Source organism: Chelonoidis abingdonii, chromosome 18, assembly GCF_003597395.2.
Source record: "Chelonoidis abingdonii isolate Lonesome George chromosome 18, CheloAbing_2.0, whole genome shotgun sequence".
NCBI classification, from domain to species: domain Eukaryota; kingdom Metazoa; phylum Chordata; order Testudines; family Testudinidae; genus Chelonoidis; species Chelonoidis abingdonii.
The window spans coordinates 14,613,851-14,626,381 of record NC_133786.1 but is presented as its reverse complement, the minus strand read 5'-3'; the positions used below and the strand labels follow the sequence as shown (position 1 = coordinate 14,626,381).

General features: G+C 43.5%; 2 protein-coding genes across 3 annotated transcripts in view; both read right to left on the bottom strand.

The window, feature by feature from the left end:
* DIXDC1 (DIX domain containing 1) overlaps positions 1-12,531 on the bottom strand; it is a 63,271-nt gene that overhangs the window by 34,169 nt on the left and 16,571 nt on the right. For both annotated transcript variants that reach the window (XM_032788012.2, XM_075073606.1), the window contains exons 2-3: positions 2,630-2,759; positions 1,699-1,824 (exon numbers count right to left, since the gene is read on the bottom strand). In XM_032788012.2, the coding sequence (XP_032643903.1) occupies positions 1,699-1,824; positions 2,630-2,759 (256 nt within the window). The remainder of the gene's footprint in view (positions 1-1,698; positions 1,825-2,629; positions 2,760-12,531) is intronic.
* LOC116829292 (histone H4 type VIII-like) lies at positions 11,214-11,525 on the bottom strand. Its single transcript, XM_075073522.1, is given in 1 exon segment — positions 11,214-11,525. A coding segment is annotated over 1 exon segment (312 nt).

Below are 12,531 nucleotides of genomic sequence, written 5' to 3'. Positions count from 1 at the left end.
TTTTTTTTTTTTTTTTTTGGAGGGGGGGTGTTTTTCAAAGCCACCCAAGGGCTTTAACCATGCAGTGGCCATTAAATCTAATGGGAGCTGGGCATCCAAATCCCATAAGCAGCTCTGAAAACCCAGCCCCAGACTTTTGGGGAAGGACTGGATGCCTGAAGTCTCTGGTTAATTTTTACTTTTGTAGTGTGGGATGGGGCCAAAATAAACACTGTTAAAATAGATCGTACAGATAATTAATCCATGTCACTCACAGAGACTCTGAGACAGAGAAGGGAAATGACTTGCCCAAAGTCACAGAGCAAGTCAGTGTCAGAGCTATGATTAGAACTCAGGGGTTTCTGTGTCCAGAGTCCTGTGCCCACACCTCACTCTGTGCAGTAACTTTGATACATTAATCCTGCCTCAATCTAGGGGGATGGACTAAATGACCTCTTGAGGTCCCTTCCAGCCCTACATTTCTCTGATCACTTCATAACATGTCCAACCTCAGAGCCATGACACAAAGCTCAACAAAGTCCTGTCACTGGGAATGGCGAAAGGAGACTGGAACAGGCCAGACATGGTATGTGACATTTTTTCTAGGAAAACCAGACGGGGTGCAGAGCAGCAGCCCTGGGTTTCAATCTTTAGAGCTTAGTCTGCTCTCATTTGTGCTCTACGAAACTCTAGATGCTCATGTTTTACTTCCCTGCTACCAACCTAGATACAAGAAACTAAAAAAGCAAATTCAGATTACTGAGTTAAATGGCCTGGAGAGAGCTGCCTGGGCTGGGCCTAATGTTATATTTGTTTACAGTATAGACAAGTTTTATCAGTATTACAGCTTATAGAGTCAGTGAAATGGTGCGCACTGGCATGTAATGCCTCACTGAATGGGAAAAAATAGCACAGCCTCCAGGCTGCTGGTTACCATGCTGCTCGCATGGAGCACTTACTGTGTACTCTGAATACACAAAGGCTACCCAGCTGAGGCTTGTAACCCCAGGGCTGTGTTCCTCTCTTCCTGATAACAACATGAAAGGTCATGTGCTCCATGATTCCAGTTTGAGTCATTGGGCACTGCACGTCACCCAGTGCCCCAGGAGGAGCAAACAATATACTCGGCAACCAGCAAGAATAGGGGACTGTTTTCCTCCATCCATGTGCTGTCTGTGACTAAATGATGCCACAGTAAGAGGAAGAAAGCGCATGGTTTTGCTCCTTGTGTCTCTTTCCCACCACATGTTCTGTTCTTCTTATGACAGGAAATGCTGGCAAACAGAGTTTGCAAAGCATGGGAAACAATACCACTGATTTCCAGTGGTCTGGAATGGTCTTGTTCCCACCACAGAAGGCAACAGCCCAATAACAATTTATTTACGTCCATTCACTTAAGGTTTCCAAGATTGTGTTCTCAATTATACCATTTGTTTGGTCCTCTGACCACTCAGAGAAGAGGGGGCATTTCTTCTTCATCTTAATACTATTATTTATTTCCCACCCTGGACTGCTCGCTTCTCCTGTTTGCTACTGTTACCAAAGCAACCAAGAATTTAGTGCCATTCAACCAAAAACTAAACATATTACTGGATTGTAGCAACAAGTGAAATTTCCGGCCTGGAAATAAATTATCTGTAGGGCACAAAACAACAAAGGATCCAGTTCTCACATAGATAGCTAAGGATCATGGTGACACTGTCATCAGGGAGCACTTACCTTTCGCTGAAGTTTGGTGCATACGGATCTTTCTCGATGCCACGAACTGCAGGACTTTCTCTACATTTTCTCTCATTTCCTGCTGGCTGGTGGGACTGACTTGAATGCCATTCAGCTTCTCACCGGCTGGGAAAATCAAATGGCCTAATTACAGAGAGTAATGGACCTGCTTCGTGTTGACTGGCACTGGAACAGTTACAGGTGTAGGATTCAGCAGCTGTTATGTTGGGAAGAGTAAGGGAGACATATGTGTGACTTCTCCCTGCTCATGAGGTGTCTAATGGCAAAATAAACCCATAGCACTATCTGTGAAGGAGCTTTTTGTGGGTAATTCATTATTCCTTGTATTTTCTTGAGTCAGCATATGTCCCTGCTGTGTGTAAATATCTGTGTCTTCGCAAAGAGATTAACACCGACAGACAGGAATCCCATCTATTAACACATACAAGTAAACTCCAGGCAGGGCTGTCAGGGTTAGGCAGAGATATAGAACTACAGGACTCGGGTCATACACAAATGACGTTAAGAAGTCACGTACTAGTCCCACCTTAGCCCATACACCCCTCTGGGTCCCTAACGCCATTCATCAATATGGGAAATCCTTTCATGGCTCCCTTAAAACAGCTCAGCTCCTCTTGTGGCAGTTATCGTAGCCAATGCAGTTCTCAAAGGGCCTGGAACTTGGCCAATAGCCAAAGGTTAGCAAGTGATACTGAGGTGACAGATAAGGACTTCAGTGGAAGACTGGCTTTTATGACCCACAATTTTCCTCTCTCTTAAAATGACCACCCTGCTCCGATACTGCAGTACCTGCTGGCCAGCCTCACACATGTCCAAACATTCTGCTAGCAGGGCCTCACCAAGACGAGCTTCCTCCATGCAGTGCCCCACAGCCCCTACAGGAGCAATAGTGCCACTTGGTGTTACTGACCTACAAGTTCAATGAGAGTGGCCAGGATGACCCCATCTCGGAGATCCTGTCTCAGGTCCTGCACTGGTTTTATTGCTGCCTTCTTCTTCAGCTGGGAATTCACCCAGGCGATGTACGCCTGTAGTTGCTGCTGTAAACAGAAAAGAAAACAAAATTTTGCAAGTCACTGTTGTTTTAGGAAATAGTTGCACAATTCTCACCTTTCACTCAACCATATGTTCACTTAGATCACAAGTACAAATGGGTTTCATCCCACCACCTACATAATACTGGTTCACAAAACAAAACCAATGTTCTGTCTGGAGTAACTCGGTACAAGTCAGAACTGGAATAGCAGGAAGAATTGCAGGTCAGGATTGAGAGGCATCAGCGCAGCTGAGAAGGAAACTTGCACTGAACCTGCCTGCAGTATATCCGGTTCAAAGCAACCATTGCCAGTCCCTCACTTTTATTCCCAGCATTAATTCATTCATAAAATGTTAAAAACCCAAAATTACTTACTTTCAGATATTTAAAATATATATATATAGCTTAGTTAACAGTTAAAATAACCAGTGTAATTTTCAGTTAATTACACTAACTGTTAAGGAAATGACCGGATTTTATAATGGGCCAATTTCACTTTGGTATATGGTCCTGACACTCTTGGGCCCAACTTTCAACAGCCCTGCACCTTGTGTCATCATTTACATCAGTGCAAGAGAGTGCAAACTGTGAAGAAAACTACCACTCTAACTGGGTAGTCTTTTACACTCTCTTTGCACAGGTGTAAGCGACAGCAGGAGGCGACAGATAATAAAGAACCTGGTTCTCGATCTCCCTATGTAGTCATCTGGTGTCAGGGGCTGACAGGCAAAAGCAGTTCCATGTGCATGTGTAAGGGGTTCACCTTTTCATTCCTATAGCTTACACGAGACTTCAGTGGCTAGTAGAAGTCCTGGTGAAACTGGAATGCCTTTGGGACAAGGGCTTGTGCAGCATGTGGAGTGCAATCAGATTTATCCCTTTATGGGATTACCTCCCTTTCACTAAGCTTCCCATTATTCTGCAGCTATGGCGGGTTTTAAGTTTCCATTCCACATTATCTCAGCAATATCAGTCATTGTTTATGCTTCTATAGCCTGCCACAAAGTCACATTCTGTTCACACCACTACTTCTAATTGTCCTGACAAGGGAAATCCAACTTTAAACACAACACAGCTCTGTCTGTCTGCTCAGAAAGGTGCCTGGACACTTGCGTTCAATTGGTTCTGCTCACTCAGTGGATAAGTGTGGAGCATGGTACAAGAGGCACACTTGGGCGGTTGCTCAATTTGTTGTAAAAAACAAAAGTGATAGTGCCGAGTGGGAAGTCTAGACTTTGGGAGACAGATGAGACTAATGCAGGCTTGCTGGAGTGGATTTTGCCTCCCCTGCTTTGAGTCCAGTATAGTCACGACTCTAACTCATTTAGTGTAAATTAGTTCTGAAGGTGTCAGGAGGTGTCAATTTTGCCAGTTTTGCTTCCACTGAATGGGAACACAAACCATGAAGCATAAATACAACAAGCATAGTCCTGGCTTCTCTCCCACTCATACAACAGGTACAAAAGGATGATCTCGCTTTGGTTTTCAGGTCAATAGTAATAACTGCCCATGATAAAGTGCAAGGAGGAGTTGAGTTCCTATGTGACCTAAGCTGGACAGAAGCACCTGGGCCCAAGAAAGGAGAGGCCTGGGACTTTACACCAGAATCCAGCCACTCAACACAATTTAATTTCAAGGACAGACCAGAACTCAAACCTTCTATTACACAAAGATTCAGTGAAACTTTAGTTTATTCAAGTAACTATCAGTGGAAAAGAGAGATGTTTACTTACAGAGCCAACGGTTACCCACTAAAACAGCTTTTACCCTTATGGAAAAGTCCTATACAATTCAATAAGGTTCCACAGAGATTGAACAGGGTTACAAAGAAACTATTTCAAAAACCTATATAATGAAAAAGAATGATCTCCTTTTTACACTTTTTTTACTAACCATCCTATAGGAATCTACATTAGGAGTATAATTCTCTACTATATTCTATAGGATGGTCCAAAATACTATAGAAAGCCATATTCTATTAGATTCTGTGGGTCTTTCCCCTATAAGCAACTCCTTTTTCACACAAAGGAAATAAGTTATATAAAAATACAGCCTTATAACTGACAATTTAATACTTTCCCCTTTGTTTTCTCCAATTCTTTGCACACAAAATAAAAATCATTATTTCTGGGTAGGAATTTTTACCGGTATGCAGTAATTAGTATCGTTATTAGAAAATCACTTCTAAAACCCTGTAAATTTACATTTTAAATGATCCTCTCCAAAAAGACAACTTTCTGTGGCTGTGCAATAGTGATGTCGCTATTACAAAGAGAAGGATTTCACAGTAGTTACTGCTACAACACTGCAGACTTCCATTTAATTAGCATGTTTAGTAATTTTTTTTTCATTCAGAGCATAAGATTTTCCTGGAGCAGTTCAACTATTGGTTTGTTCATCAATAGCTTATTATGTATCCAGAAAACTCTACTAGCTAATTAGTTTAGTGCAGGACTCCAGAGATACTCTGATTTCTGCAAAGCCAAAATCCCAAGCGGCAGCCTCTTTATTTCTGGCAGTTGAGATGAACAAGTGACTGAATTTTCCAAGAAAAGAATAGACATGAAAGTTTAGTGACCTAAATATTTTAGAGAGGTGTTAAATGCACTAAGGGACAAAACCACCAGCCCTTTATTCCAGACAGAGAACTCCGCGTGTCCCTATTCCAGTAAATGAAAAAAGGAGAGCAAATTTTGTGAGGATGTATTCTGCAAATGGAAACAAGCATTTCTACACGGCAGATTTCATCCTTTAGGACAAAAGAAACACTTCCTGCACAGTGTCTATCAATGAGATCAGATCCCACTTCTGTATTTGTCTCCATTCAATTCTTGAAGGTACAAAGAGTTACACTTGTTCCAAAATCAGAAACAGGTCATGAAATTCACTGCACAACTTTGATATTCTCTCTGCATTCTTCTGTACCCAAAAATCTGAAAAACGGGTTGGGGATAATTTGGAGTCTCTTTGTCTGTCTAAGGTTCTTCCAGGAGCTAATTGCTCAGGAATTTGTTTGGTAAGCTTCTGTTAGCATCATGCATCAACTGACGATCACACAAAAAGAATTTTCTCTGGAGAATAATTCTATCCATAACGCTACACTACTAATTTTAATTAGCAGAAAAAACATTTTCAATCTGATAATTATTTTATTAATTTTAGATAAATCACATATTATATATAACAACTGGCCAAATTTTTCAAACAAGGACTCTGATTGTGCACCTCAGTTCTAACAGACCCAGCTTTAGAGATATTGGGCCTGATTTTCAGTGGTGCTGAAAATAACCAACAGATTCCATTAAATTCTAATGGAATGGTGGGTGCTTAGCACTTTTCAAAATCAGACCCAAGCATGTTAGGCACCATAAAAATAAGTTATCCCAAATCAGTGGCTACTTTTGAAAATATTAGTGTCCAGTTTGTAAAGTGATGACAGGCAGATTTCTCACAATGTGATACAGGTATGTATTAGGTACGAAATGATACTCAGTATAAAAAATGTCTGTACTTATTGGAAAGACAATGTGTGCTTTATAATTCTTCCCACAGATGTAATTCTTCCTCCTTCTGATTATTTATAGAACTCAACCTATCTGGGAATGTAACTAGTCATATTTCCTTGTTCCTTCTTCCAGTCCACATTTTCCCCTACTTGTTTTCGGTCTGTATGGAAATTCCTGCAAAAGACACTGAAAAGTTTCATCTTTGGATAATTAGCCAAGATTAGTAACAATATCTGAAGTCTGGATCCAGCCGTGGGCAATAAAAAAGGGAAGCTGGAATCTGTAGTCTGTCCCTTTTCCCAGCCTCTCTCTCTCCCTAGGGAATATTTTTCCATAGTGCTAATTATGAGTTCTCCTCTGTGCAAAGGATACTTAAGGTCTAAAAATTACCCACTATTCTTTTACTCTGGAGAATCACAATCACCCAATAGACCTCATTAGCATAGTGGGCATCAGGGTCTAGCAGCCTCATTAAGCCAAAGCTGTCAAAATTACCCGTGTTACATTTAGTTTCTTTAAATTAATACCAACCCAGTCAGGGTGTTCTCTCTTCTGCTTCAATCTTTTGCTTGCTGAACAGCATCCAGGGCTCCCCTCTCTTACCCTCCCTTCTTCCATTACTCAAGAGCTGCTGTCTCTGCAACACTGGTTGTCAGTCCTTGACCAGCATTTCTCAGGCACTTATGCTGCTGACACTGGACAAGATTTTGAACCTAAATACAACTTCTTTAAATTGTTCTGGTGGCATGAAGGAGCCACAGTACCTGAGAGGAATTCTCAAAGTGCAGGAGCAGTGTAGGACCAAGGTACATTCTACTCCACAGTGTCCTCCTGCAGTCCCAGTATGGGGCCATGTTGGGCATGGGATGGGAGGTGGCCAAAGCATTCTGTGCTGCCTCTAGGGCTGCTCGAATTTACAGTGGGGCCCCACTGGCCCCCAAAGCAGCTCAGAATCCAGGCGGCACAAGGTAGTATTAAACCATCTTTCCACCCCACTCCTCCTAGACTTCACTTTCTGACAGATCACAAATCTGAGTGAGAAGAATTGATGAGCCTGAAAGAGGAGTGATTGATGCAGCAAAAGACAGCCATGCCTGGTGGGGGAGAGAAAGAGAAGATGAAAAAAACAGAGCAGTCATTATCTTTTCCCTCATCCCGCTTTCCCCATACCTTGTGATTGTTTGTTACATCCACTTGTGGTGTCTTGTCTTTATTAGACAGTAAGAATTCTGGGACAAGGATCATCTTTTACTCTGCATTTGTGCAGCACCTATCACAATGCAGGCCTGATCCTGACCAGGCCCTGTATGTGCTACTTCAATATTAGTAAATAATAACAAAGTGTCCTAAGCATGGGAGCAGAACAGACAGAGAGAAGAGCCCAGGCCAGGGACACGGAAAGAAGCTCCAGGTCTGGTAGAGGAGGCAGAAAGAGGAGCCCAGGCCTGGACTGGGGAAGCCCATATGCTTCCCTGCCCGATCAGGTCCACAGCCCTGACAGCTGCTCAGACCCTAACCTATTCTAATGTTGAACCTTTGCTCTTTGAGTGGAAGAGGAAGCTCCCAGAGGGTCTATTACACTGGCTCCTGTGACACCATTACCTTGCTGGCTCCTGCCAACTACAGATGCTTCCAAACAGCACAGGATTTAACAAATCCCTGGAGCTTCCCCTTGCTGTCTTATAATCAGGTCTGGCTCATGGCTGCATCCCACGCTGTTCTGAGAGGTAACAGCTATTGATCTAGCCACCCTAGCCTCCTTCTTTTCCTGAAGAACTCACCGTTGAACTAGTTACACTGCTAGCCTGATATAACCCTGTACTCAGGAGCCAAAAAACCTTACCGCATTATAGGTGAAACCGTGTTATATCGAATTTGCTTTGATCCACCGGAGTGTGCAAACCTCCCCCCCACCCCGCCCCGAGCACTGCTTTACGCGTTATATCCGAATTCGTGTTATATCAGGTCGCGTTATATCGGGGTAGAGGTGTACTAATCAATAGCTTGCCCAACCTCTGTCACTAACAGGCTGTTTAATCTGAGTTTTGGTCCAGCCATACCCTGGGTTCTGTGGGGCAGGAATAGGTTCTGGTCCGACTCCTCAATCTGAATTTCTCTCAGAAGTGAGAATTTCTTTTAAGAATAACATATCCTCCTCAGCCCAAAGATTTACTATACAGAGCACAGATTATTAGGATTGGAGAGGGATTAAGATTAATCCTATTTAAATTAACACAGCTTTATGTTCCAAAAGGGGGCCTGCTTTACCTGAGCTCTGTGAATGGGAAAGTAACTGCCTTACCTGGAGCTGCCTGGGGCCAAGATTGCTAAAGCTCCCAGGCAGCTTTTTTCTCTTATATTCAGATCACTATGGATGTCCCTAAAAGATCTTTCAGGGCAGGGCCAGAGTTTGAAGGAACGGACCCTGGGGCCATCTGCTGTTGTGGACACATGCAGGGCTGGCGCTTGCATTTAGGTGGCTCAGGCAATCGCCTAGGGCGCCAGCATTATTAGGGGGCGGCATTTTGCCGGAGGGGGTGGCAGGTGGCTCCGGTGGACCTGCCGCAGTCATATCTGCGGAGGGTCCGTTGGTCCGCGGATCCAGTGGAGCTGCCGCAGGCATGGCTGCGGCAGCTCCACCGGAGCCACGGACCAACGGACCTTCTGCAGAAATGGCTGCGGCAGCTCCACTGGAGCCATGGGAGCGGCGCACAGGGCGGCAAAATGTCCGTGCGCCTAGGGCGCGAGAAACCCTAGCGCCGGTCCTGGACACATGTAGCTCCTTCTGCGGGTGAATCACAGCTTGGAACTCTCAAAGTTCTCCACTAAGCACAGCACTGATAGGGGCAGGATCATAACGTACAATATTTCTAGGTGTGCATTTTTGCTATTTTAATTACAAAGTACCCAAGACTAAGGAGGTGGCTCACACCCAACTGATGATGGGACAGCTTTTGCAGGGCTCAGGACTACTCACCCCAGGAACTATTTTGCTTCCAGTAATAGGGAGCTATAACAATTTTTCAGTGCAAAAAACACCCCTTCAGGGTGAGCGCCTCTTCTCAGGCACTGTAAAAGCAGCAGAGAATCCTATGGCACCTTATAGACTAACAGACATTTTGGAGCATGAGTTTTCATGGGTGAATACCCACATTGTCAGATGCATGCATTCTCAGGCACTGGAGGCACTTACGGTTAATTAGTATTACCTAATACTTATGTTGCAGTAGAGTCTGGAGAGTGCAGTCAAGATTGGGGCCCCATTATGCTAGGCACTGTACAAACACACAGGAAGACAATATAATTTATAATTTAAGGAGATAAGTGACATACAAAGGGTGAGAGGAGAGGAATGCAATAGGATATATATAATTCTATGCATATTTGCTTTTTTCATTATAAATAGATGAAGTAAGGGTCAACTATCCCCATCAGCCCCTCAAGCTGTCATTAACTGGCTGATATATTTTGGGAAAGTCACAGCAGAAGTATGTCTTGAGGAGAGAGCTGACAGTACAGCAGCCTTACAGACTGGTTCAGGGAGGGTCTTCTGTGTGTAAGTAGCAGTGTGGATGAAGTTGCAGAGACTGTTTTATGAGAAGCTGATAAAGAAGTAGATGAGGCTAGCACTGCTGGCAAAGCAGAGATGGCAGGGTTGACATGGTAGAACTTATGGGCAAACAAGCAGGAAGGAGTAGAGCTGGGAAGGATCTTGAAAGTGAGGACCAGAAATGTGAACTTGATTCAGTGAAGCAGGAGGAGCTCCAAGAAGGATTCAAAGAGAGGAGTGACAGGATCAGAGAGACAAGCAAGGAAAATGATATTTGTATCTTCACTCTCAGTAGACTGTGGGGATGGAGGATAGTGTGTGTGCTAAGGAAGCAGGAGACAGAAGGTAGCAGTAATCAAGGTTGGAGATGAAGAGTTGGACAAGCGTTTCAGCTATCTAGATAAAGAGAAAGAGCTGGATCATGGACATATTATCAAGGAAGAAGCAGCAAGATTTGGATATGGGCTAGATGTGCAGGGGAAGAGAGTGCAAGAAGTCAGAGATGATATCCAGATGATACTGTTTGTCACCAGTGACAAATAAGGAGAGGAAGGTAAAGAATAGATAAGATACAAGAGATTGGTGGGAATAGCTAAGGCATGTGAGGGAGAACTCACAACAGATGTGTTGTTTACTTCCTTTCTGGACTTCAAACTTATGCCTCATTACATGCCAAAGGCAAGTGGCTCTCTCAAAAACCACATGCCCCATCATTTGTTAATATTTACATAACACAGTTTAGATACATATGAGTGTGTCAGCTTGTGGAGTCAAGACTCCTGGATTCTATTCCTTGTTACGGAAATGATGTGTGACTTTGCGCATGTCACTTACTCTCTGTCCATTTTGTTTTCCCTGTCTGTAAAAGAGGGATATTAATCCCCACCACGCTAAAATGTGTCGACATCCTGGAAAGGAGGGTGTCATAGAAGGAGAAAGTACTATAGTTGTTATAGTAAAAGTTAATATGTAATTCTGTACTAAAAGACTGCAGATAATATGGAGATCAGTGTTAGAGCAGCAGCTCACAGCTTTCCCTCTACACAAGGACCAGAGAGACAGTGAGGGCAAGAGAAGCCAGGATCTCTTGGCCTGCAGTCCACCCACCACCATCTCTTCCCAATGTCACCATAGTCAGCCTGCAGGTGGAAAGAAGGAAAGCATAACAACATCAGCAGCATTAATATTCCCCTTCTGCTTCTGCCATCTCTGTGTCAAAATGAAGTACATAAGTTATATAGGGCTTGTAGTGAATTAGGATTGTACCTGGCACTTAACTGGCTGGTTTCCCCCTTTCCCCAGATGAGAGAGAAGAGAAATAACTAGCACTTCTAGTGTGACATCTCACATGAGCCTTAGTTGCGTTTTTGAGGATGTTTCAACTTTAAAACGGGATGGAAACTTAGCCCCCGAATCTGTCGAGAGTGTGATCCTGGCGCTTCAGAGTATAGACTATGTCCATGACAGTCACAGTCTTTCACTTGGCATGTTCAGTGTAAGTGACAGCATCACGGATGACGTTCTCTAAAAACACTTTCAGCACTCCTCGGGTTTCTTCATAAATCAATCCGGAAATACGCTTTACACCAGCATAGTTTGCCAAACGATGAATAGCCGGCGTTGTGATACTTTGAATGTTATCACGGAGCACCATGCAATGGTGCTTAGCACCCCCCTTTCCCAAACTCTTACCACCTTTGCTGCAATCAGACATGATGTTACGACCTTCAAAACTTCCTGCTTAGAAAACCAGAATAAACTCTAGGCATTCTCATCAGCCCAGTGTAACTTAACCATCTGCCACTTAGGGCTTGATTCATTCTCCTTTCTACCACAGTTATCAGTGGGGAGTCAGTCATGTCTGCCTGGCAGTAAACAAAACATCATATTTTAAAGGCAGATTACTGTGCCTTCATGTACTAGTCTGCCCTTTATTTTACCCCTTTTTAGAGTCTCACTTGCATGGGATGGTGTGGGGATAACTGCCCTGAAACTTTCAAAACCCTCTCAGAGGTTTGGGGGCTGCTTGTTTTGAAGTTCATCCAGCTTCTTCTGCTTTCAGTAGGCAGCATAGTTGAAATAACAGATCTGACTTTTCTTGGGTTCTGAACTTCTTGCTACCTCTTCTCCATGGACTCTCACTGCCATCTTCAACTGCTTCAGGGAAGAGGCGCTTCTCCCTTATTTCCAAATTTATCTGGTGAGAGAAAAGATCTCAAGAGTCTGAATATCTCCCCATCGCTGGGCTTGGGGGTTCAATCTAGGATGGTAACAGGTCTCGCAGTCTTTCCTCTGCTTTTCCATTATATCTTTTGAACACTGCTCACAGAACAAGTCTAGCGAGATCAGTAAGAAACTTTCTGTGCCCACTGCCCTCATGCTGTGGGGCTGGTTTCAGTATTAAAGGCATTCAGTATCCTGGATGTTCAGAGCACTGAGCCAAGTGTCTGCAGCAATGAAGCTCAAAGACCAGCCTAATTGCATCAGGACGTAATATGTTTAAGGCCTCGCATGGTTTCTAAACTCTCTGACATTATCTTAATTAGATGATCTCTGTAATCTCCCATGTTCTTCCACTTTGAGTTTCTGCTGGTTTTGTTTTGACTAGGTCTTAGTAGAAGCAGAGAATAGAACCCCATAAACAAATAGAACGATGTTACTCTCCAGACCAGCATAAAATGATTCATCCAGGAAAGAGATGCCTGGGTCTGATTCAGGCT